This window comes from Pararge aegeria, chromosome 15 (assembly GCF_905163445.1).
Source record: "Pararge aegeria chromosome 15, ilParAegt1.1, whole genome shotgun sequence".
Classification (NCBI taxonomy): Eukaryota; Metazoa; Arthropoda; class Insecta; order Lepidoptera; family Nymphalidae; genus Pararge; species Pararge aegeria.
In genome coordinates, this window is record NC_053194.1 from 12716306 (window position 1) to 12742739 (window position 26434).

Here is a 26434-nt window from a genome sequence, read left to right on the forward strand (position 1 = left end):
AGACTAATATAAAATATTAATTGTGTGATTAAAATCACTTTGAATTTAATAAAAAGGGAATTTTATATTAATAAAGCACTGAAGTTTGACGTATTTGTACCATAGACAAAAAGTCAAACATAAACTAAAAACTTCCGATAATCTTAAATCTCAATTCTCATTGTGATTCCATTTTGGCAATTGGCTTTCATTGCAAGAGATTTATTTGTGGATTTAATTTTTAAAAAAATTATCGTGTTTTGATTGGTGCTCATGGAAAAAAACTGAAGTTTTTCGAAGAATCAAAGTGTTAACTGTTAAGCGACTATATACCATGAAAGTGTAGTGCAGTGCAATTGAAACATGTTAACAAAAATGCAACCACAAGCAAATGTTGCCGTGCCACAATCTGTCACGACGCAGCCTCAACAAATCGTCGGCGTTACAGCAAATGCGGTGATCTTGAAAATGTCGGAAATACAACAGCTATCAACCGTCGGTACGTTTTAATTCCTAATTATTAACTGAATATCGCATTGTTTGTCATTTTCACTCGTTTTTAAAATTACGTGATGTGAAAACAGTTTAAAGTGGCCTATCTTTGGCACGTATTGTAGTAAGTATTTTTGATTTGGAGTATTTTTATTAGGTTTGCTGGAGCTCGCGCATAGAGAATACCAGGCTGGTGATTATGATAGTGCGGAATTGCATTGTATGCAGCTATGGCGTCAGGACGGCACAAACACTGGAGTTTTGCTGCTGCTCTCGTCAATACACTTCCAATGTCGGAGGCTGGACAAATCAGCACACTTCTCCACACTTGCTATCAAACAGAATCCTTTGTTGGCTGAAGCATACAGGTAAATTTAGATTTATCAAACATATCAGTGATGTTATTTTAATTCATACTAGGTTATGTCAGTAATGATTGACATAAGTATTTGTGTTTATCACATTGCTATTTCAGTATCTTAAGGTTTCAAAACCCTGTGAGGCTCCATGATTCAATTCAAACCAAACAATGCAAATATAATTCACTTTATAAAGTGTTAACCAGGCAATTCTGTACAGTGTAGTCTTTGCTATAGTACTTTGTATTGTCAGCATCTGAGGGTGCTATTGTTGTTGAATAAAACATGCTTAGTGAGCATATTTTTTGTTGGATCTGTGAGATTTGTTGTAAGGGTGGTGTATAAAAAACAATAAAACATGTAATGTCTGTAAATATACATCATATGGATTTATACCAATTGTATATTTGTTTCTGAGTATAGTAAACTAAGCTCAATGTTCATCATAAGCATTTGCTTGTAATTGATGGAGGAAAAAGCACCAAATTTTAGTGAATTCACGTCACAATTGTATACTTATATATTGTTTGTAAGGTTGCCACAGTTGGCCATTATACTAACTGGATAACTAGATACAGAAACTGAAACGGAAACTAAATAGGATGGGTTAAAATAGTAACATACTTTCCCCCAAGGAATATAGTAAGAAGTATGGCATTTCTTTCAGACAATTTAGTATAAGCAATTTCTATACAACAAATTTGGCACCATCTTAACTACTGAATAGTTGCTATTAGCTGAGCTAAGAAAGTTTCTCACACATACTCCACCTTTTTATTTCTACAATATTATTTGTAATCATCCTTTGATGTCTTAAGCTACTACTTTTATTAGTGTTATATATGCATCTATGTGTAAAAACTTCATAAAAAATAAAAAAGACTGCCGAAGGTTTTTAAAAACCCAAATTTGTTACCAATCCTAGAATTTATAACTAATATATATGTTGAGCGATATATATTTGATCCATAATTAATTGTTGGTCTGAGTAATGATTCACAAATACTTTGTCTGACAATCCGTAAAACATTTAATCACATTAAAGTTTTCATTGGATTTGGATTATCTGTAGGTTAATCCTTTGTTTAAATAACCTTCACTGGTAATGTAAGGCAGGGTTTTTCATTACTATTCTTACCATTTAGGATAAACCAGTTTCTGCTGGTAGTAACTGATTTTTTTTACTATTTTGAATTATTGTATTCTCATAGCATTTTAATGTTGCTTAAGATTAAAGGATTATCTAATCCCTGTCACTCTATTCAAATACACAGTGATTGAGTAATAAGTATGTTTACATCCAAACATCTTTATTGACTTTCACATTTATAATGTTAAAATGATTGGTAATATGGTTATATTAGCAGTAGCAGTTACCAACCCCTTAGTCAGTATATAATATCTAATTTGTTAATTTTATTGCCCATTGTACTACATTTTTAAGTTTCATGTTATACATGTCTAACTTTCATGTTATAAAAATAAAATAAATATACTAAAACCATACATACATCACTATCCAGCCCCAAAGTAAGCGTTGCTTTTGTTATGGATACTAAGATGACTTATGAATATTATTTATTTTTATGACAATAACTTTTGTATCATGTGAGATGAAAGCAGAGCTGCATTCATGCCACTTAGTCGCTTACAAATTAATCAATTGTGTACTTACATAAATCTCAAATGTGTTTCAAAAATTTACCTTCTGAATGTATATGATAATTTCTTGTTATAGTAATCTGGGTAATGTATACAAAGAGAGGGGACAGTTACAAGAGGCCCTGGAAAACTACCGTCATGCTGTGAGGCTAAAGCCAGACTTCATTGATGGGTACATCAACCTGGCAGCTGCACTAGTGGCTGCTGGGGATATGGAACAGGCAGTGCAAGCTTACGTCACAGCATTGCAGTATAACCCTGTAAGTTTTCTAGAATATTTTACTATTTTCTTATACTAATATATAAAGCTGAAGAGTTTGTTTGTTTACTTGAACGGGGTGATCTCAGGAACTACTGAACCAATTTGAAAAATTATTTCAGTGTTGGATAGCCTTTTTATCAAGGAAGGCTATGGGCTATTATAGATCAACATGCTAAGACCAAAGGAGCAAAGCACCAATGAAGAATCTTACGAATTTCGAATCTTTTAGATAAAATTAACGGACTCTAGTTTAAATGTGGAGAAGAAGCTTTAACGTGAATCTAAAGTTATTTTACATTAAAACTTAAACTTAAGCTCTACAGAACTGTAAGCTTTTTACTTTACACAATGTTCGAAGACAGTGTTCTAATTCAAACTGTAACCGTACCTAATAAACAGTGTTAACAGTGTTTAGAAAAACACTATTATAAATGTAACAGAATTCAAGTTTTGGTACCTAAAAGATATAAGCAGTTTGACGTACCTAATTATTGTTAGATGTGGCAAAATTGGCAATACTTATACTCAGTTGGTATAGTACCTACTCAGTAAATCTGAAAACTTCGCCTTTTTTTTTTTCGTTCGGGAAATTTGAAAACAATATGCCCGACTTATTGGGGAGCAAGTCAGGTTATGTGGGATTCCTACCCACTAAAACTCCCTCGGTTATCGACCTTAGAGCATAATATTTGGGAGGCTCAGGGATCTCCTAAGAACACACTGGTTCACTAAGAACAACTTTGAATCAAGTCACCGTCTTCCCGGGGTCGCATGTTAGAGGCCAGAACCCCAAAAAATCCAGGACTACATTTGTGCATGGGCGGATCGGGGAGTTGATTTTCGCCGCCGCGGCATTTTCAGGCTACGCTATCTCTTGACCTAGCTCACAAGGCTCTTTTTTGCATTTAGATTTCACAGAATGACACTTCTGCTTACCAGTACTGCTGCTATTAACCCTGGTGCAGAAAGATCTCTACCGACACAATCGATTAAATCTCAATTGCCATTACCTATTAACACTTCCCAGTTTAATTTAACTGTTCTGTTCTACAATTTCTGTTAGGTACCACATACGTGTTTCGTGTTGGCATATTAAATTAACACATTCAAAATTGTAACAGCTTCGATTCTGTTACAGATTTATGCTGTGACATATATAATTCACCCTCTGCCACTGATGAAGTGGCGTGCATAGAGGGCATGCACAGGGTATGCGGATGATACAAAATGAATAAAATCTCCAGTACGAGTTATAAATATTTAAGGGTAGGCTTTTTATAACTCTAACAATGCCTATCCTTAAGTTTTTTGTAACTTGTACTGGAGTTTATCTTCATTTTCTATCATATGAATACCCTGTGCATACCCTCTATGCACGCCACTGCACTTCACATACCAACATTTAATTTAATTACATAGTAGCTATAATGAGTAAACGTTGTATTCAATTTTCCTACATCTGTGATAAGGTTTATCTTTCACTTGCTTTGATAAAAGTATGAGTAAAAGAATAGCTATTTACACATACTTTGTATTACAGGTTTGCTAAATGAAATGTGATCGTAGTTTTGATTAACATATATATGTGAATTATAGAGGTTCAATGTTTGTAATGTTACAGACATTAAAATCGGTTATTCGATTTACTCGTTTTAAATGAAATAAAAATAAGCGATAGACCTATATCCAGCAGTCATTGTGAATTGGTTGATATGATGGATTTTTTTTTATGGTTTTTTCATACGCTAATGTTTATAACTCACAGCGTCGCGTCGCATCGTCTGTCCCCTCGAACTTCGGTTACGTATTTATGTTTTTGCTTATTTTAATATTTGTTATTGTTGCTTGGCTCCTCAGAGTCTTACTACTAGTTGATCCTTCCAACCTCATCCGCCTTCAACTTCTCTTTAGTAAATTTATTCCATAAAAACTTTTATTAGCAACATTATATCGCAACCCACCGCGTCGCATCACCAGATCGTGCTCTTATTAGTTTTCTTGGCTCCTAAGCGTAATGCCAAAAGGCCTATAAACTTTCTCTTCCAAACGGGTTAAAGATATTATTTAAAGCTAAAAAAAAAAAATTACCTAAAATACTTAAAATCATCCGCATATTCGATTTTAATTTTTAATTAATTAAAAAATAAGTGCATAGGAGGGACACCCTTATCGCGTTCATCACCCTTATCAATGAAAAAAAAAATCGGTCCAGAACTTTCGGAGGAGTACATTCATGTCACAAACTCAGTGATATGATTTTTTTATATATTAGAAAATGTTCTATGTTCATAAAGATCAGGTTGGTTGCGAATCGACTATGAATTATGTAGAGTTGTTGCAACACTGTTTGTATGCTGTATTGTTTGGAAACACGTTTTATTAAAGACAAAGGCTGGTTGGATGTGTAGTACTATTTACTAGCGGCTGGTAGGTAGATGGCACGAATCTCATTGTGTAGGCTTCAAAGTTATTTTCCTACGACTCCTAGTAATGGGAGCGGAAAGTAACCTTACGATGACCTCAACATGCTAAATCTGATGGTTTTCGATTGTAATTGTTATTTTTTTCTATTTTATGTAACTAAATATACTACGACAATACACACCTTGCAATTTAGCCCCGAAGTAAGCGTAGCTCGTGTTATGGGTACAAAGATGACTTATAAATATAATATACAGATGAACACCCAGACGCTGAAAAACATTTATGTCCATCAAACAAACATTTTCCTACTGGAATCGAACCCACAGCCTTGGGTCTCAGAAAGCAGGGTCGCTGCCCACTGCGCCAATCGACCGTCGCGTCGTATAAAATATAATAAATCAGTTTCCCATTTATATTATAGCCGCTCCACCGCAATTCTTATGGTTTTATCTTCTTTATGGTTTTTGCAAAAAGCCGAGTAACTTGTTACTTCTAAGAGGAGGATATCCACACACATTATATGCCATTCACATTATATGCTATCTTATAAAAATCTTTGAACAAGCAACTCGCGTATCTATGTGTAATATAATTTCGTCAGAACAAGGTCGGTCGTAAAATATATGCCAAAATTAAAACAACAGTCTGTCTTCATGGTTGAAGCCGACCGACGAGTTTAATTTTTTTTTAAATCCATCTGGTAAATTTCTGGAATTACTTTTGCATGTAATTTATCAACATTTTGTGAGATGGCGTTTTACCATCCGATTACGAATACGTAAGGCTTGAAGTGGCTCAAAGCTTAGGATGAAATAGTATAATTAGGAAACTATAATTAGGACTTAGGGAATTTCAGACATGGCAAAATAATCCTCGGGTTATCATTGAGTTGACGGAACTGTAAAAACACTGTCAATAATCGTTAACATTAATTCACATTAAACGACGTTTAAACCGTCGATAAAGAATTTAATGTGAATGAAATTCCTTGACGAAGTTTGCTTTTAAAATCGATAGAAACTCTATAAACTTACAATATTCAATATTGTGTTATAACGATTGTATTGCATCGCTAAATTGCCTGCATTTCCTGTAATTGCATCAGTGGATACCTACCTATAATATAAATAATTGCATGTCGTACTTACCTAGTGAGATTCAACTATAAAAAAATATTAATAACAAGCAAAATGCGACGTCACCTTGAACGATTACGTAAGCTGTAAAACAATTGTACACGAATTTGAATTCATTTCATGAATCGAATTAAAAAAAACGATGATCTAAGTTCACTGTGTATTTTTAACGTACGTCAAAAAATAAGGTTATATTTTTTATTGCTTGTTTATTTGTTTCTCCGCTTTTATTGTGTACCGATTTTGAAAAAGGATATGCACTCTATCGTCGATTTATCTATCGGACCGACCACTCGCATTGACCATCCAGGAAAGAGAAGATTCCATGGAATTTGACATACTCAAATTTTGTAGCCAGTTAGCCAGCCAGGAACAGTGTTTTAGTTGAACTGTCCAAGTTAAAAGGAATATGATTCAGGTGTTTGAGGTCATTTATTTTTAAAGTTTGTTATTGCCTCGATGCGTTGACAGCCCAGTGGGCAGGACTTCGACTTCGTTTTTAGGGGGCTGAGTTCGAATTCCAGCACGCACCTCTAAATTTTTTAAGTTATGTGCGTTTTAGGTATTTAAAAACATCTACCTAGCTTGAGAGTTCTCCAAAATTTTCTCAAAAGTTCTAAACCCTTCACATTTTGGGAGGAGACCCGTGCCCTGTAGTGGGCCGGTTATGGGTTGATATGTAATGTGATATCTATTCGTTGTTATTAAGAATATGTAGGCTAAATGCCTCGTTGTAAAGGCCCGAGTTATTTAATAGATTTTGATAGATAAGGATAAGTTACACTTCCGTATATGATACATTCAGTAAGCACCATTATAAGACATAGTTTGCGTGTTTGATATATTATATAAATTATGTTATATTCATAGATTATAGAACGGTCTCGTGTCTCGTAAGGTCACGGCATTAATTTCCTCTATACACGTAAAAAGTCTCCCACATACGGTGGAAGTCAACAATTATTCTATCAAACTAGTTCGTTGCTTGCTTATGTTTGTATTATAATATAACATGCGGTGATATACTTACGTAATCATCTCTCTTTTTATATAGTTGTAATAGGTATTTGATTAGCATATATATCGCAATTTAAAAGCACAATATATATTTGAAAGCACATACGTACATATGTTGTTGCTCTATGTACACACTACATCTATATATGGTCAAAATCGGTTGAGTACTCTTCATTAATATTGAGCTGATGTCAAAATCTATTAAATCACATTTGATTATACTCTTTCTGAACGGAAATTCAAGTCATCGTAATAGTCAACAGAAATTGGACAACGAAAATGTGAGTCAATAAAAAATAGCCAGCTATCTGAGGATAGATAAAACTACAGTATAATATATAAAGACATGGTAATAATAATAATAATAAAAATTATTTCTTACACACCAAACATAATACGTAAACATCTTATAGGGTGTAATGGCGGCCTTAAGATGTTCAGAAAATCAATTGTTAGGCTTACAAACCATAATTCTACGCTTCGTCACATTACAAAATTTACTGCCAGTGAGACTGGTCCTGTATCTGAGAAAGGAGTAAAGTCACTTTAAGCTAAATTTCAAGGAATCTTTTTCATTAGCACAGCCGAATAGATGAAAACAAAATCCTTGGCATATCTTGTAAAGTTGTAGTTCTTTGCTTGAAATTGTACGCCATAGTGAAATTTAATATTTTTGCAGGAACTTTACTGCGTACGAAGTGACTTGGGCAATTTACTCAAGGCCCTAGGTCGCTTGGACGAGGCGAAGGTAAATACAATTTTGCTCTCCGCTTTCTGGTTTGCTCTGAAGTTAACAGGATTCTTATTGTTGCCTTTGTCTTGAATCAAATTAAGAGTACTCTCTGTTACGTCAGCGTACACTGCAATTGCGTAAAACTTGATGAATGCCCGAAGCGTAATACTACGTCAATTGTAAACGCTTCAAGCAAAATTGGAGCTAATATTGTTCCCTGTAAAAGTTTTCTGAAGATTTGTTTAAGCAATTACAATTGTCGTGAGAACAAGATGGAAACCTTAACTGTTTGCACAATGTATTGTTTTCCAACTCGTTCAGTATTTTCTGTAATAGAGTCACAAAATATTACCACTGCCAAAAGTTTTCCTATATTAATATGTTGTGACGGCAAAATGCGTAAACACCTCATAAAATTTTCCACACAATGTTATAAGATTCCGCGAAATAACAGTTTTGTTTATTATTGATGTTTATTGGAATGCAATTGATTAATTTGAATAGAAAAACACTGTGTGGAAGATTGAAGTCTTAATAGGGAGTATTCTATGATACTGAGCGAGTACGATTTATTTGTTAAACTTTTTCCTGTTTTCTTCAATATACTAGTTTGTTACGTTTATTCTTTACGCTTGTAGTGATTTGTTATTATATTGTAAAGGGGATCAGTGGAAATAGCGTTACTTCATTAGTGGTATGACGTAGTGAGTTATGTTAATTTGAACGATATGATTTTGTCATCAGCATTATAACCTTAACACGCTTAAAGACAGTGTGAGTTGACATAAATGATCCTCTCGAATCATAAACATATGATTTGCAATATAAATAAAAAAAAAACAGTGTAAGACGACAATCGGCTGAACTAGTTTGACTCAAAATCGACTAATTCTGTTATATTTTCACAAGGTGTTGACTGGTAAGACAGTAGGTGTGACCGGGTTGCTGTATCTTGGGTTATGGTTGGTACTACACTCGCTATGCCGCTGCGGTGACACCGTTCTATCTGCTGCAGGTAAAGTGTATAAATAAGGTTTGCAAGATTTACAAACAGGTTTAACGGACACCACGCGTGCGTTGTCATTGTCGTGACCATCCTCCATTGGCTAGGAAGTGGAAGCGTTTTGGAATTCGCTATCGAGGAGGGGTTTTTTTTGATTATCCTTTAAAATTTTACTCGTATCTTTTTTAAACTGTTTACCTCAGCAGAATGGACCGTTTGCATTTCCTACTGATGTCTGTTGCGTTCGGCGTAGTCTCGTTATCGTAGGGTGCACTTGGCGTAATTTGTTTTGCAAATGTCGTGTGGAATTCGGTGATCTCTATTTTATTCCCGATCACCCAGTACCACTCGATGCTATGGTGTAATTATCAAACTTTGGCGTAAATGACATCTCAGTACATCATCATGGAGAAAATACATTTTAAATCGACTTTTAACATTTGCTTTTTTGGTGTGTGTAGGCTTGTTACTTGAAGGCCATCGAAACGAGGCCTGACTTTGCAGTGGCATGGAGTAACTTAGGATGCGTTTTTAACGCGCAAAGCGAAATCTGGTTGGCCATTCATCATTTCGAAAAGGCCGTGGCATTGGATCCTAATTTCTTGGATGCTTACATCAATCTTGGAAACGTACTGAAAGAAGCTAGAATTTTCGACAGGTATAGTATTTTGAATTTGGGAAACATGATTTATATAAACGAATTAGAAAATATGATATGCTTCTTTTTATTGTTGTAGGGCTGTTGCCGCTTACTTACGTGCTTTGAATTTATCACCCAACAATGCCGTCGTTCACGGCAACTTGGCTTGCGTATATTACGAGCAAGGCCTCATTGACCTGGCTGTTGACACATACAGACGAGCGATTGAACTCCAACCAAATTTCCCTGACGCGTATTGTAACTTAGCTAATGCTCTGAAAGAAAAGGGCCAAGTGGCAGATGCCGAAGAATGTTATAACACAGCTTTAAGACTATGCCCATCTCACGCCGATTCTTTGAACAACTTGGCGAATATAAAACGCGAGCAAGGGTATATAGAAGAGGCAACACGTCTTTACCTCAAGGCGTTAGAGGTATTCCCTGAGTTCGCTGCAGCACACAGCAACTTGGCTTCCGTCTTGCAACAGCAAGGAAAACTGAACGAGGCACTGATGCATTATAAAGAGGCGATACGTATTCAGCCGACGTTCGCTGATGCCTACAGTAACATGGGTAATACTCTCAAAGAAATGCAAGACGTGGCCGGTGCGCTGCAATGCTATACTAGAGCAATTCAAATTAATCCCGCCTTTGCCGATGCGCATAGCAACCTTGCAAGTATCCACAAAGATTCAGGGAATATTCCCGAAGCAATCCAATCGTATAGGACTGCTTTGAAATTGAAGCCAGATTTCCCCGATGCGTACTGCAATTTAGCCCATTGTTTGCAAATCGTATGTGATTGGACCGATTACGAGGCCCGTATGAAGAAATTGGTCAGCATTGTGGCCGAGCAATTGGAGAAAAACAGACTTCCATCAGTTCACCCTCACCATTCCATGTTGTATCCTTTGACGCACGACTTTAGAAAAGCAATTGCCGCCCGGCATGCAAACCTTTGTTTGGAAAAGGTACAGGTCCTCCACAAGGCTTTGTACAAGTTCCCGAGAGATTTACAAGGTCGTTTGCGAGTTGGATACGTGAGCAGCGATTTCGGGAATCACCCAACATCGCATTTGATGCAATCTGTGCCTGGATTGCATGATCGTACTAAAGTCGAGATCTTCTGTTACGCTTTAAGCCCCGATGATGGCACAACGTTCCGCTCCAAAATTGCTAGAGAAGCTGAACATTTCATTGACCTATCCCAAGTGCCTTGCAATGGAAAGGCTGCTGATAAAATCCACGCAGATGGAATCCAAATATTGGTAAACATGAATGGGTATACTAAAGGTGCGAGGAATGAGATTTTTGCGTTAAGACCAGCTCCCGTTCAAGTTATGTGGCTGGGATACCCCGGAACTAGCGGGGCTAGTTATATGGACTATTTAGTGACTGATGCTGTGACTTCACCTGTCGAATTGGCTAGTCAATACAGCGAGAAGCTCGCGTACATGCCTGATACCTACTTTGTTGGTGATCACAAGCAAATGTTCCCACATTTACAAGAGAGGTTGATATTGAGTGATAAGATAAAGTCGCACAACAGTTTGGGAGGCTTGGCCGATAACGTTGCAGTTATCAATGCGACCGATTTATCACCTCTTGTAGAGAATACGGACATAAAAGAGATTAAAGAGATAGTGAGGGCGGCTCGACCTATGGAGATTTCGTTGAAGGTCGCCGAGCTGCCAACAACCACGCCTATCGAGACTATGATCGCATCGGGACAAGTGCAGGTAATGACTATTCTCATTCATAATGACAAGAAGAGTTGCTTGGAAGCATCCGGCTCCGCTTTCATCTCTCACAAGATAGAAAAATGAATTTTAAAATGTAAAATGTAAATTGTTGAAATTGGAAAAGAGCAACTGCTGAGTTTCTTGCCGGCTTCTTCTCGGTAGAATCTGCCTTCCGAACCGGTGTTAGAGTCACTACACACAGACAGACTTGACGTTTCAAAAGTGTTTAGGGCCTACTTGAAATAAATGAATTTTGAATTTTGAATTCAAATACAATTTTTTGAGTTAGCCAATTTGCCATAAACCTTACCAGTCTACTTTTGTAAGGTAATGAAATAAAGTGGAGTTACTTCAAAAAATATGTAATAACAATTTATCGTCATCATCATCATCATCATCACTATCATATCAGCCCATTACCGGCCCACTACAGGGCACGGGTCTCCTCCCACAATAAGGAGGGGTTAAGGCCGTAATCCACCACGCTGGCCAAGTGCGGATTGATGAACATCTAATCTCAAATCTTTATGTAGATGACTCTTATCCTATAGCTTGTTATTTGGACACATACCCTTAGTTGATAATGTTAAATAATCTCGCCTTTGCACTGTTACGGGAGGGGAGTTTACGCCTATGAGTAGAGTATTTACGCGGCTCATTTACTGAATATAACATTTGGTTAACGACTCCATTGTTAACGCGGGTAAAACCGCGGGCAACAGCTTGTCAGTTATAATTTTTAACCCTTGGAATTCTTTTGCAGACTTCAGTAAACGGAGTAATCCTCCAAAACGGTCTAGCAACAACGCAGACTAACAACAAAGCGGCCACTGGCGAAGAAGTGCCGCAATCAATTGTAATAACAACCCGCCAACAATACGGTTTACCCGACGACGCAGTGGTGTATTGCAACTTCAACCAGCTATACAAGATAGATCCATTGACTTTGCACATGTGGGTGTACATATTGAAACATGTCCCCAACAGTGTGCTGTGGTTGTTGAGGTTCCCAGCGGTTGGGGAGCCCAATTTGCAGTCGACTGCACAGCAATTGGGTGAGTTCAATGATGGCACAGTTTTTTAACGCGCGCTTCTGTCATATTATGAAAATTAAGCTTAATTTCCTTAGTCCGCGAAAAGCAAGAGAATCTGTATGGTGTAATTTATAATTTCTTCAATCCTTATACTGCACACCAAAGAGATCTTCGGCAATGTACCCTCTACGCACGTTTCGCTCCGAAACCGGAGCATCCTCAGGAGATGGTGACTTTTCAATGAATAATTGTTAAGAATATTGTTTTCATTTTATGAATGAACGAAAGAACGAACATGCTTTTATTGTACACCACAAAATGTACATAAAACAGAAAACAATACTGCATATTATGAGGCAAACCAGTGGTATATAAAAAAAAATAGAGAAAATATGTAGGTGATGACATTCCTATTGAAGATAAAAGACCGACACGGGAATAGTACCTACGCTACCTACGCTAAGATTAAAATCTTTTAATCTTGCAGGGATATTAGGGCCCTGTCATCAGACAACATAGTTCTGTCTATAGTTATATAGTTCTTTCTATAGGTTTTCGGTTTCACAGATAAGTCTCGAGAATACTGTCTCATAAATAATGTACCTCTATACTCTAGAAGTACTATTTCAGTTTTCCTATGGCGCTCAGACGCTCATTATAAGTATTGGTACACATATTTGATGAAATATTTGCAGTGAAATAATAACTGAAACATTCCGCAGGCTTACCACCCGGCCGTATAATCTTCTCGAACGTGGCGGCGAAGGAGGAACACGTCCGACGTGGTCAATTGGCCGATGTTTGTCTGGACACACCATTATGCAACGGGCATACCACCAGTATGGATATCTTGTGGACCGGCACGCCGGTCGTCACTCTACCGGGAGAAACATTGGCATCACGGTATGTTTTATTTGATTATCTCTATATTTTTCTACCACTTTTTGGGAATATATAATTTCTGAAATTTCTCTGGTAAGAGGCTTCGGCTGTGACTAGTTACCAACCTACCAAATCAGACGTGCCGCTAAGTGATTAAGCGTTCCGTTACGATGTCACTTAAAATTTGTTGTTTATTATAACAACCATACCCCAAGCAGGTTAGCCCGTTACCATCTTAGACTGCATCATTTACCATCAGGGGGCATTGCAGTCAAGGGCTAACTTGTACAGTAAAAAATCTAAATTTAAAGGCTAAAGTGAAGTGCCGTGAGGGGATAGCAGATTAGAATATATTTGTCACACCCGTGGGAACAGAGGAGAGGATCCCTCCTTATAAAAAAAATTGAAAATACGGAGAACCGGCCATCTACTGCCATCACCAACCCGCCTGCCCAGCGTGGTGAATACGGACAAACTCTACCGATAGTAGTACCTTTTGTCCAGCATGGTTAAAATTGGGTAAAGTTCTATCCAAGATCTTCTCTCAAATCTGGGCTCTCGACAATTCGCTGTTAATTTGTAGCTAACACAATGTTATGTATAATTTCCAGTGTGGCCGCATCTCAGCTGAACACACTTGGCTGTCCTGAACTCATTGCACGGACAAGGCAGGAATATCAAGACATAGCCGTAAGATTAGGAACTGATAGGGAATAGTAAGTATTTGGTTTATTGATTGTATTTAATTTTGACTGTTTCCTAAATGCAGGCACATTTTCTAAGCTGTTAGTTATATTTCGGCAAATAAATAAAATATTTCTTTTTTCTTTCTTTCTATTACAGTCTCAGAGCGATTCGCGCGAAAGTGTGGACAGCGCGCTCCGAGAGTCCCCTATTCGACTGCAAGGCATACGCCACCGGCCTCGAGATGCTCTACAACAAGATGTGGATACGGTATGCGCGCAATGAGCGCCCGGACCACATACAGGCTATAGATAAATAGATGCCGGCCGGTGATAGTGAGTGGACGTCTAAGAAACGCCGTTGGTGCTAAGTGTGACAAGTGAAGTGAACAACTTTAAACAGTGAATGCAGTGAATAGTGAACAAAGTTGTGTGCAAAGTGAGATGTTTAATTTGAAAACTTATTATGTGGTCTAGGCTGATTGCTAATATTATAAGAGGCAAATAATGCTCATGACGTCATTAGCATTTCTTTTCATTGAGTATTTTGTAAAAATTGCAGCATCTGTCAGCTTCCCAGATCTGTTGCAATTTGCAAAATATACAGATTTTTTTCTAAATTGACTAGGATCCCAGTAAGCTGGAGCGATTCCAGTAAGAGTATGCTGCACTGGCGGATACTTTTAAGTAGTACCTGTCTTTTATATAAATAAAGATCATGGAATGATTTGACCTACCAGTGCAGTTTAAACACTCCTCACAAGTTAGGATTTTTGAAATAAAATATTTAGTCCAGTAGTTGAGTATATGGCGACCTTCTAGAAGATGATTAACACAAAAAGACATGCTTCAACTATGAATTTTGAACTGTCACAGCCAACATCAAACATGACCACCAGTCAATTCAAGTTTAGTGTTGCAATTGTAAGATAGGAAAATATTTATTAAAATTAAATAAATATAACATAGTGAACAACTGAATTTGATTTAATTTGTTATTTTAATACATTGGAGAGTTGTGTGGAATACCGCAAGCGCTATTAAAATTATAGATATTTCTAAGCTAACGCGATCTATCTCGGGAAATGGGCTATCACTAGCCCTTACCTTTCCTCTATGCCATCAAGATCAATCTAAGTGTCTCAATTCATTTCATTATCACTAAACATAGTAGTAGTATTAATTGTTGAGTTTACTTAAGCCAGAGTCGAAAGAACTGAAACCCCCTATTCTGATAGTGAAGTCCCAATACCCAGCAGTGAGACATTCATTAGGATACTGACAAAGGTAGATTGTACAATATATACGTCTTTTAGTCAAGTGCAGTGCACATTTGAGATATACATATAAGAATATCTTGATGATTTTTAATTGAATTTAACTAGTCTCAAATATTTGACATTATGTAGACTATTTTCTAGTCATAAGACAATTAACATCATAATTGCATTGGACTTAAATAACTATAGTAAAATTTAATGAAATAAAGCTGACCTGAAGTATTTGAGATACTGGAAAGCATCTTTATTGAACATATAGACGCATGTTACATTTGAACATGATTTTGGTGTTGTATCAATACAAAATAAGTAACATAAATAAGTAAAAACTGCCTGGCAATAAAGATACTTTTCAGTTTCAGCAGATATATTTGATTTCAAGAGACATGATAATTGAAGACAAGATAAGTTCTTGATGTCAGATTGTTCTGTGACTGTTTTTTAAGTTGCCCACAATATCTTCAGATACATGTCTATTGCTGGTTGACCATAATTAATAAACATGTCAGGTTTATTAAGGTCAGCTTAATAATATGGCAAAAATAAGTTGCTAGTTCCTTAAAATGGTCTTTAACTATGTAATTATTATATTGAGCAATAATATATTCCATGATGGCAAAGTTTATGTGGCCTTGCATAATTCTGCAATAATTAGCTCATACTCATGTTTACATTAGAAATATACAAATTTTAACTGTAGCAATATTTATTGAATTAAGCTGAATCTATTTGTATGTTATATGTACAAATTAGATTATTAATTAAATATCTGTTTCATATGTTGTCTACTTGTATAGTGCTGCTTTAGATAGATATTATTTATGATAAGGGCAGGTTTTCACCAAAGCAGAGAGGAGAGGATGTAGTGACAAATGGTGTTATGTCTAGGTTATTTCCACCAATGTGGAGCGGAGTTCTGTGTAGATAATAAATAAAGAGGTGCTTCTAAGTTGAGATAAGACAACCGATTATTGTAGTCGGTTATCTCATTTGCATTCCACCCACCTGCTCGTCACACACTCTTCATCACTGTTGGAAATAAGATATCTCTCTTCCAGCATAAATGTTGTCCACCATAGCTAAACGGATAGAGAGAGGAGATATGCTTTGTAAATAACCGAACCGATATTGTTATTTCCAAAACATATCTGCTCTCTTTTTCCTATATATTTTGTTTGAAACCGCGCCCAATTCATGTTGATTATATAGTAATTCCTAAGAAAGTTGACCAAAAATGGGGTAACATCCCATGGTGTTGTCTGAGTCCAAGACACAAGCATAATGAATTTCGAACTGTGCCCAGTTGGTTCACATGTGTGCCAGAAAGAAGAATTAAATCAAAGTTAATAAACCTGATGGAGCTATTTTAACTTGTCAATTTAGTTTGGATTTGTGAAATTACGATGTTTGGCCATTCATACAAAATGAAATATTTATCTTGGCTCCATTCTCATATTCATTTATTAAAATCTATTGTCAAATGATGCTTGAAATTCCATACATGTGGCAATCATGTTAATTCTCATCTCATGTTAATTTAAATGAAAACTTTCACAGGCTTAACTCAAAATGGATGGTTGCTTTTGGTCAACTTTTGCATCACGTTTGTAGTGGATAATATAGGAAAGAATATAAATGATGAACTTATGAGATTGTTATGAATTTTTTACCCAGTGATGTGTAACTAAATTGAGAACAAGGCAACAATAAACATTGGCATAGTTAAGGAAGTTCGGTGATATAACATATGTTATTTTTTTTATGTAATGTAATTATACAGGGTGTTTTATTTGTATAGAGTTGGTTTACCAATTACTATTATTTCTTGGTCATTTTGGTTGTGTGTGAACAGGCGCTACTATATATTTTGTCGCATAAAGTAGCGTATAAATCAATTAGGATTTTTTGGTTTAATAAAAATGTCATACCTGCTACAGTTAAGCATGTTCATTTCACCTTCAGACGGCATCATTACTAATTGCCACCTGATGAAAGCTTTGTTATTATATTACATTTTAATAAATTTCATAAAGAGTTCATGATTTTTTTTTTGGACAATTATAATAGATACATCTTGTATAAGTATATAACATAAACTGAAAATAAATAAAGGGCCTGAGACTGAGTAAAAGGTTATATATAATAGCTAAGTTATACTACACTTATTAATTCCGTGTTGAATATATATACCTATTTAATTATATTATTGGTAACTTGTGATTATAGAATAAAGTTTTAAGTGTTGTAGGTTTCATGTAAAAAGGGCACGTCTCAAATGAGTTTATTGATGGGTAGGTGCATAATAGATCTAAATATAAAATAACACTACAGTTGTTTTTAAGTATGTGTGTTTTTGACTGTTTCATACAGAATCGTTCAGGATAAAAAATATTGTGTTTTATCGTAACAAAATGTATTTTTTTATTAAGTAAACTTATTTTGAACTGCTAGATATGTTTCATATATATTATGCTAATATTTTATCATTCTTTTCGCGTGACACCAATGGTGTCGTATGATAAATAAAGTGTAGATATCAGACAATACATTACAAAAATGACTGTAATTGAGGTAAAAACATGGCCGAAATTTTCACGCGCGTGTTCAACGCGCGTCTGACTCAACTAAAACGCGCATCGAACGCGATACACTGTTAAGAGTATTATTGTGTGCTACTGCTCGAGTTCAAAGTTTCGAACTCACGCACTCGTCATAAATGGGCATACAAAATAGAACTTTGTCAACTGTTCTTGATACAGATTATAAAAGTGTCACAAAAACTGCGTTATACACGTGGTTTCGTTTTGATTTTAAGATCGGTGGAATATGGGCATGTTTTGTAATTTATGTCCCCGTACTCGCCATGAGATAATTTTCTCTACTTTTTCCCTCATATTTTTGTGAGATTTGAACACACATTTCGTTTAAGATGTAAAGTGCTTACAAGCAATAATATAATCGTTAGTATGTGCCGTGATATTTGGTATTTTAATAAACAAATGTTTATCCCCTGATGATTCCTATTAGACCGTTTTATTAGTGCAGCTACTTGTCAAAGTGTAGCAACAGTCTCTATTTTCAAATGTGTGAGCTCACTCAGTTGATGGTAAACAGATTGTTGTATTTACATCAATATGAAATTAAGGCAATATTTTAATACAGTCGCGTGTTGCTTTTGCTGCAAACTATTACCAAATGAGTGAGCTCACTCATTTGTATAGAAATATGGTGGGAATTTGGAATAAAACATATGTCGCCAACATGGCGATGGAGACTGGTAACAATAAATCTCCTACTAGATACTCGCGATTCATAAAAGCAGGTGTCAGTCATAAAGAGTCGCTATTGAAGCACACTTATGTAATCTTATATGCGTGAACTTACTCATTTGATGATAAACTCATTTCGCCAAATATATTAATTACTATATGACTTAAACAATTTCTTACAATTTGATAAGCATTGTAAGGATTTAGGATATCTATGAATTACTAGTTTATTTTCTTGCACAAGGGATTTGTTTTGCCAGCTTCAGTACTGTTCTGAATGGTTATCGTTAGAGTTAGGGTTGTGTATCCAGTATCAAATGTTTTCATGCGATTCTTCTTTGACTTTGATTGTAAATATTTTAACTCTTATTTTTAAGGTTAGATGTAACTAGCGTTAGGAATAAAAAATTGCAAGTGAAATGTTGTTTTATTTTGTCATTTGAACCTGCCTTGTTGGTCTAGTTATTAGCATAATTGATTGCGGACCTGGGTACGATTCCCAGGATGAGCTAAACTTATATAACTATAACATTATAGACGGACAAGTTCCGCTCGTGACATCCAGCTTGACGTTGCACAACCGCAGTCATGTAACTGGATTCAAATATTAACAAATCTCAAAATATCGTGGTTTAAATATTTTTAGTAATGTTAATTTTTGTGTAAATTTTGATAATTTAGTTAAAATATTTAGTTAATAAAAATTATGTAGTCTATATTTGATATATTTTTATGATTTTTTTATGCGAAATTGAATTTCGGTAATGTCTTATGGCATTGTTAAAGATAACTCAGACCTTTAGCAATGACATAGGGATGGAATTTGGTGTAGACAAGTGTGCGGTAATCAATGTAGAGCGAGGTAGGGTTGTGAGCTCTGAGAATATAGTTCTTTCAGAAACTATTATTCTCAAATCACTTCGTGAAGGGGAGACCTATAAATATCTTGGAATGTCAGAAGCACTTGGTATTGAGGTAGGGCACACGAAACAGGTAGTGCAGGAACGCTTCTTTAGCCGCCTGAAAAAAGTACTAAAGAGTCTTTTATCAGGTGGTAATAAGGTACGTGCCTTTAATAGCTGGGTCATGCCCTTACTCATATACACTTTTGGCATTCTAAAGTGGACTCAAACTGAACTGGACACCAATATGTATCAATAATTATTAATATACTACGAATATGTATATTCATCACACCGCCATCTAGCTCCAAAGTAAGAATAGCTTGTGAAGGGTACTAGTATAGCTAGCTGATCTTAATATCTTTTTTAATAAATTATACATAAATACCTATAATATACAGATAAACACCCAGTAACTGAAAACATTCATGTTCATCACATAGTTATTTTTCACCTGTGGGAATCAAACCCACGGGCTTGGGCTTGGAAAGCAAGGTCGCAGCCCATTTCGCTATTTGGTGGTCGAAATAGGTAATGATATATTATGTTTGCGCATAACTTCCGCCACCAAATGGGATAATTGTAATTCTTAATTTTATTCTTTTTAATGAACATACATTACGGTTTGGACAAAATTTGATTGAAAAAAAAGAACTACCTAATAGTTTTTTTAATTCTGATGATTCGCGACTTCAGATCTTTTTGCAGCCATTAGGCGTTATTATTATTTTGGCTCACGATTGCCCATAGATTCACCGATGCCTTCGAGACCAGGTAGGCCCTAAATAGTGATAGAATTTTTTTGTTTTAACCAAAAATTTCCTATAATATAATAAATAAATAAAAATTAATACATAATAAATAACTAACAAATACTAACTTAAAGATATATTGCTGTTAACAGCTGTGCTCGTAGGGAGAAGAAAACTCCCAACGAGTATTATTTATTTGTATTGGTAGGATAGGTAAATTAGTCGGCCATCCCTATCGTAAGTTTTGCCTTTATGAAGCAGCTATGAAAAGCATTCAATACAAAATAGGTACATTTATGTTTCAATTCTGTTCGGCGAATGCAGGGGGCGCTACATTTTGTTTCCTGAATGATCTAGCAAAATCATCCAGTAGCTAGGTATATAAAAACCTGCTCAGTGCGGGTTGGACTTGCTCACAAACCACGGTTGGTTCCATCCACGTTTGTAACTAATTTTACGGTAATTTTATTGTAAATTGTTAAATAAATTAAGTTATGTTCATGACATTGTATTGGTGGCTATTTTGATATAAATACGAATGCATTCTTTATCAATAACCAGGTCCAAAAACGGAAATAAAAATCTTCTTTCGTAGCTGATTACGAAACTTGGTTACGAAAACGACAAATTAACTCTGTTTTGGGTCAAAGGAAGAACAGAATTCCATGTTTGTATTTTATTACGAAAGTTCAGTGATAAACGACTAAGACATCGAGAGGTATCTTTGCATCGTTCGAGTCCATGCAGGACTGAAGTGTATCATTTACATTTTTCGGAAAGGGACCACCTGAGGGGTTGCTACGGCGTCACCGGGGGAGTGGGGCGAGCGCGAAAGCTTGCCATGAGAAGAGCCCCAGGGTTCGACGACATCGGGGGGAGGGTGGATTACGTCGACCCGAGGGTGCCTCCTGCTAGGGCTCGGACCTCGGCTCGGTTCGACATTAATCTGACTGTTGGTGGACTTTTGGACTAATCATTGTTTGGTCCGAACGCCCCCATGACCGTGGTAAGGATGCACGTCTGGATGACGTCAGAAATCGGGGCCCTCGTCTTCGCCGACGAAGACGCTGTGTTTGTTGCGTGTGTGTGTTTTGTTAGGACACGTTGTCGGTTGTTATTTTATCGTCAGGGTCGTCAAGGACATGCTTCGGACGTCGCCGCTTTAGCTCGACGTCGGGGACGGGGGTGTAAGTGGACGCCTCGACCACTAGGGGGTTGGGGTGTCAGACTGCTGAAGTGTATTGAAAATGAACCCGTATTTATACCAAAATACTCAATGTCATGAACATTGGTTATTAATCAAATATAATTTTATCAGTTTTCATCTATGAATTAATTAATAATTATTAGGGTATTTGTTAAATCCTAATCAATTTAATAAAATATCTGGCAAATATGAATTTATAGTTATCAAAAGGTTGGATATTTACCTACCCATTTTATAAAATTACTGTAAAATTATGCTTTTATAACATTATAACGAAAGTAATATTAGATTTACCATTACATAAGTTTAAAGAATGTCTATAAAAACACATTTTATAAATCGAGGTTACTATGCTATTGATGAATTTCTTAATGACAAGGTTGCCGAAACATGCCGCTCCGCTTTCATCTCACACAAGATAGAACAAAGTTAAATTGTAAAACGATGTTGGAAAAGAGCAACTGCTGAGTTTCTTGCCGGCTTCTTCTCGGTAGAATCTGCCTTGTTTTTGAAATTGAACCGGTGGTAGAGTCACTACAGACAGACATACTGACGTTTCAAAAGTGCTTATATGAGGCCTACTTGAAATTAATGAAATTTGAATTTGAATAAATTACGCTAGCGCTGGTATATGTGTGCTATAGCAATTATACAGCTCTAATAGCGCTCTAACTTTTATTGCTAACTCGTCGTACAAGTTGAAAAGTGACTAGAAGTAGGCACTTTGGTAAACATGAAGTATGTTAGAACATCTCCTTCAACATGCAAATGGAAAAGTTATTTTTCCGCTAGTAGATACACTTTGTGAAGAGTTCTACTTCTAAGTTTCCATGCATACAATTTCCATAGCTACTAGAGCAGGAACAAAGGCGTAATTTAATCTATACTTTAATAAGATAGCATAGAAAGGTATGATTTTTTTTGAATATTTGTAGGTGTGTTTGTATATTTGGATAAACTACATAAGTAACTGATCTTCAAAATCCTTCTGTTTATAGAAAGTTACATTATCTGCGAGTAATATAGGCTATATTTTATATCAGTAATAGTAGGTAAGAGCCTGATAAAATGGTATTTGCAAGACACGAGTAAAACCCCAAACGATGTGCTATATATTTGCAACTAGCGCTGACTAAATGGTCTGTACCTAAAGCCCTAGCACCAGCAGAATATTTGTATTCAGTTGATCGAAATAAGTCCGCGGAGCCATATACTGTTGTATGTTGTTCTTGTAAATAATCTACATTTTAAGTAGAGTTCACTCGTTTTTATTAGGCATAGAATATTATTCCTTACAAAAAATACATTATTACCAGAGACCAGCACTACTAGTTCTGGACCTTGGATAGAAATTTAAATATTAATTTTAATCGTACCTACTACCTAATTCTGGCGCCCGATCGTGCGGACTGCAGGCGTCACTGAGGTCGAATGGTGAGTTTACGTCTATGAGTACAACGTGAAACCGAATAAAAAGAGTATTATAATTACTATTATATATACTAATACATTTTGTAGCTTCGCCGGCTGCTGTATCCTTACCTCCGTACAACCGGCAGATCCCCACGACTTCATTCGCGTAAAACGTTTGATAAGTCTCTCGTACTGAGTTTTTACTAAGTTTGCCACTTTGTGGGTGGGATTTTTATATTATTATAGGTTAAGGTACCTACCAGTTTTAGTGTTATCCTATATAACATTTTTCATCGATGTAACTTGAAAAACGATGGGCTTTCATACATATTTTATAACATGTTCAAAACCCCTTAGCGTGAAAAAAAAGGTAATACTTAATCACAGCATTAAGAACGTACAGAATCCATATTGAGTCATTATTGCATGCAGTGCATTATGAAAAGACGTCGTGAGCAAGTCTCACTTAGCAACCGTGGAATGTTGCTAGCTAACAAACTTTTCCCCTTTTTTCTCATTTTATGATAAACGGTTAGAACATTAGAGGTAAAATAGATAGATAAAGTCTTTATTGCACAAATTAAAAGTTAAACAAGAAATGACAAAAACTATAAAAACATATACCTATATAGAATGCGCAAAGGCGGGTTTATCGCTTTAAGCGATCTCCTCCAGATAGCTCTTTATGGTAGAGAATTAAGTTCTTCCTTTTTTCTTTCTTTCTTTTTAGTCGTGCACTCTTGGCAGAGTGGTCGTGGCTGCTGAGATGAATTTCATGGCGCTAGACATCACTGGATTGCACGGCTTCACGCGCGAGTCTTCTCCACTTAGAGAATTAAGTTAGGTTAAAATAAATACTGTCATCGAATTTAGTGAAAATGAAATTAAGAATGCTGTTGGGCTCACCCCGTTATTATAGTGCATCAGAAATGTTCGCGATGGGTCATATTGATGACTTTTTTGCCATCAGAAGAAATCGAATAGCATCCTTAATGAAAAGAACGCGGGTAAGCAGTAACGGCATTCTGAAAGAAGCACTAATAGATCGATACGACTCTCCAATTTACAAGTTGTATATTAAACTCCACGTAGGGCTGCCTGGACGCAGAATATATAATATTTAATGTAAGTTTTCTATTCTTTTATTTATGTTATAGTGTAGTGCGTAGTGATGGGTCAAAGATACCAAATAAATAAAATAAGTGATTAACCACCGGTTTGAGAAACACTGCTAAAGTAGAGTGGTTTTTGATGCTTCAATTTTAGTCGTGTTCACGGATTCTGTATTTTCTCAATTCTTTGACTGTCAGCCTATGAATTGGACAGTTAAAATATTCAAAATTATTTTTCAAATTTCATGCCAGAAAATAAACGCAAAGCAAAAAAAACCAACTCCTCACCTGAACTTTTCAGCATTGTTATTCGTTATGCAGATTAGGACCGTACCATGTACGGATTTGTACTTATGACGTAGCATGTCTCATTCACCTTTTAATCTACTCAAAAGAGTATGAGGTTTTTGTATGTATTCTGTGAATTATCACGTAAGCTGGCGGGACAAATCGTATCACGATAATTTAGTAGGTAATATATGATGTATGCGAAGAAGAGTCGTAGTCGTAGTCTATTTTACAACCTGACTTTATTTAAAGTTAGAAAAGACAATATGATGATAAAGTTGGTGGAACAAGCCTTCACATTTTTAGTCACTAGACGCGAAGCAATACTAAGCGCGACGCGAATGCCCCATTACATATGTTGGTCAAGAAAAATACCACAGATTAGTAAAAAATACGTCTATCTTTTGACGTGATGAGACGAATAACGGTAGTTGGTAGACATATATAGAGATAAGACGAGATAATGGTTGGAGATAATTATCGTCTTGTGCGCATCCTGGCCCTACAGAACGTAAGACAAGGCCATACTGCGTCTTCTACTGTTCGAAATACTAGATCATTTCTACCGCGCACTTGCAAATTATGGAACAATCTCCCATCTGATGTGTTTCCTCAAAAATACAATCTAGGTTATTCAAGGGGCGGATGAACAAATTCCTTAAAAGCCGGCAACGCATCGGTGGCTCCTCTGTGCTGCAGATGTTTATGGGCGGCGGTGATCACTTATCATCAGGTGACCCACTTGCTCGTTTGCCCGCTATTTATATATAAAAAAAAGAAAAACCTACGTCCATTGCAATGTTAAAGTTTGGGTCCAGCGTGCGTTCGAGCAAGTCTTGTCATAGGTCGCATGCAGGAGGCTTTGAACGTCGTAGGACTCTGGGCGGGGTGCAAGGCTAGTAGAACTTTTTGTGACGGAGCTCTTCCGAGCAGCAGCGTGCACAGGGCGTGCACAGGGTTTATGGCCAGGGTGTGCATAAAGAAGGCAAATGCCGTAAAATGGAAAAACCCCTCGCATTTATGAGTTATACAAAAATTTTAGGGTAGGCAGTGCTTTTGTGCATGTATGAAGTGCACGCCGCTGCTTCCGAGGAAGTAATACCACCATGCTTATTTCTGCTGCTAAGCAGTATTGCTGCAACGGTCTGAATGGTGTGGTTGCCGGTGTATTTATAGGCTCATGAGGCTTAACACCGACGCCTCCAGTTGATGGACACGGGGCAGCATGTTGTGGGCCGTGTTCTCTGTGAATTGTTACTCTGTTTATAGGCGATGATTTTCCATGAACAATCGGGTGGGCCATCAGCTAGGTCCTTCAAATCCCTATCCGTATCCCTACTAATATTATAAATGTGAATGTAAGTTTGTTTGTTACGCTTTCACGCAAAAACTACTTAACCGATCCACATGAAACTTTGTACACATATTCTTGGAAGTGTTAGAAGTAATATGGGATACTTTTTATCCCGACATTAGGCTCGGTTCCTATGGGAGAGGAGATGAAAGTGTTTGACGATTTTACACCATAACTCCGCCAAATGATAACCGATTTAAATAATTATTTTTGAACTATAGAGGTTATAATATGTGTTTAATTTTGCCCAAACTTTGTGTAGATCTGATGAATGTGGTTGGAGATAGGATAATAAAGATAGATAATAAACAAAATCAAACGCAGACGCAGTCGCTGGCAATAGCTATTATTAGTATAAAAAGGGCACCCCTGGCCCTTACACGAATATACCTATATAGTGTTGGAGCCCGCTAGATTTTGCTAGGCTAGATTTTGCTTTATTTTATTAAAACAATAAACTTATATCATTAATTTTTTTATTTAAGTCTCATAATATATTAAATCATTCATTTCTCACCGTATTCATTCTCTTCTTTTCTCTTTTCGATCGGGTGAAGATCATTATCTTCACCCATCTACAGGACAGAACTCCTCAGCGGACTGCTGTCCGCTGAGGAGTTCTGTCCCCAAGTAGCAAACCCCTCATTAAAGCATAGCGATACGGAATACTTGAATTTTTTAGGACTAAAATTAAATTGAATGCCACACCAAAAAACAAAATCAAACGCAGACGCAGTCGCGGGCAATAGCTATTATTAGTATAAAAAGGGCACCCCTGGCCCTTACACGAATATACCTATATAGACTTT

The 26434-nt window shown here is 36.3% G+C and overlaps 1 protein-coding gene across 1 annotated transcript; it reads left to right on the forward strand.

Moving 5' to 3' along the window:
• Nucleotides 1-154: 154 nt before the first annotated feature.
• On the forward strand, nt 155-19011 carry LOC120630063 (UDP-N-acetylglucosamine--peptide N-acetylglucosaminyltransferase 110 kDa subunit). The gene is made up of 10 exons (XM_039899199.1): nt 155-478; nt 629-839; nt 2569-2752; nt 8011-8079; nt 9529-9725; nt 9805-11446; nt 12213-12504; nt 13206-13386; nt 13977-14081; nt 14209-19011. Exons 1-10 carry the CDS (start codon nt 343-345, stop codon nt 14366-14368), a joined length of 3177 nt encoding a protein of 1058 aa, XP_039755133.1. The 5' UTR covers nt 155-342; the 3' UTR covers nt 14369-19011.
• Nucleotides 19012-26434: the final 7423 nt, after the last annotated feature.

Excerpts from the sequence above, each read along its gene's own strand:
- LOC120630063 (XM_039899199.1), top strand. The coding sequence starts at position 343 with ATGTTAACAAAAATGCAACCACAAGCAAATGTTGCCGTGCCACAATCT. Across the intron at positions 479-628 it reads ACAACAGCTATCAACCGTCG|GTTTGCTGGAGCTCGCGCAT; the intron begins GTACGTTTTAAT and ends TATTTTTATTAG. Across the intron at positions 2,753-8,010 it reads CAGCATTGCAGTATAACCCT|GAACTTTACTGCGTACGAAG; the intron begins GTAAGTTTTCTA and ends ATATTTTTGCAG.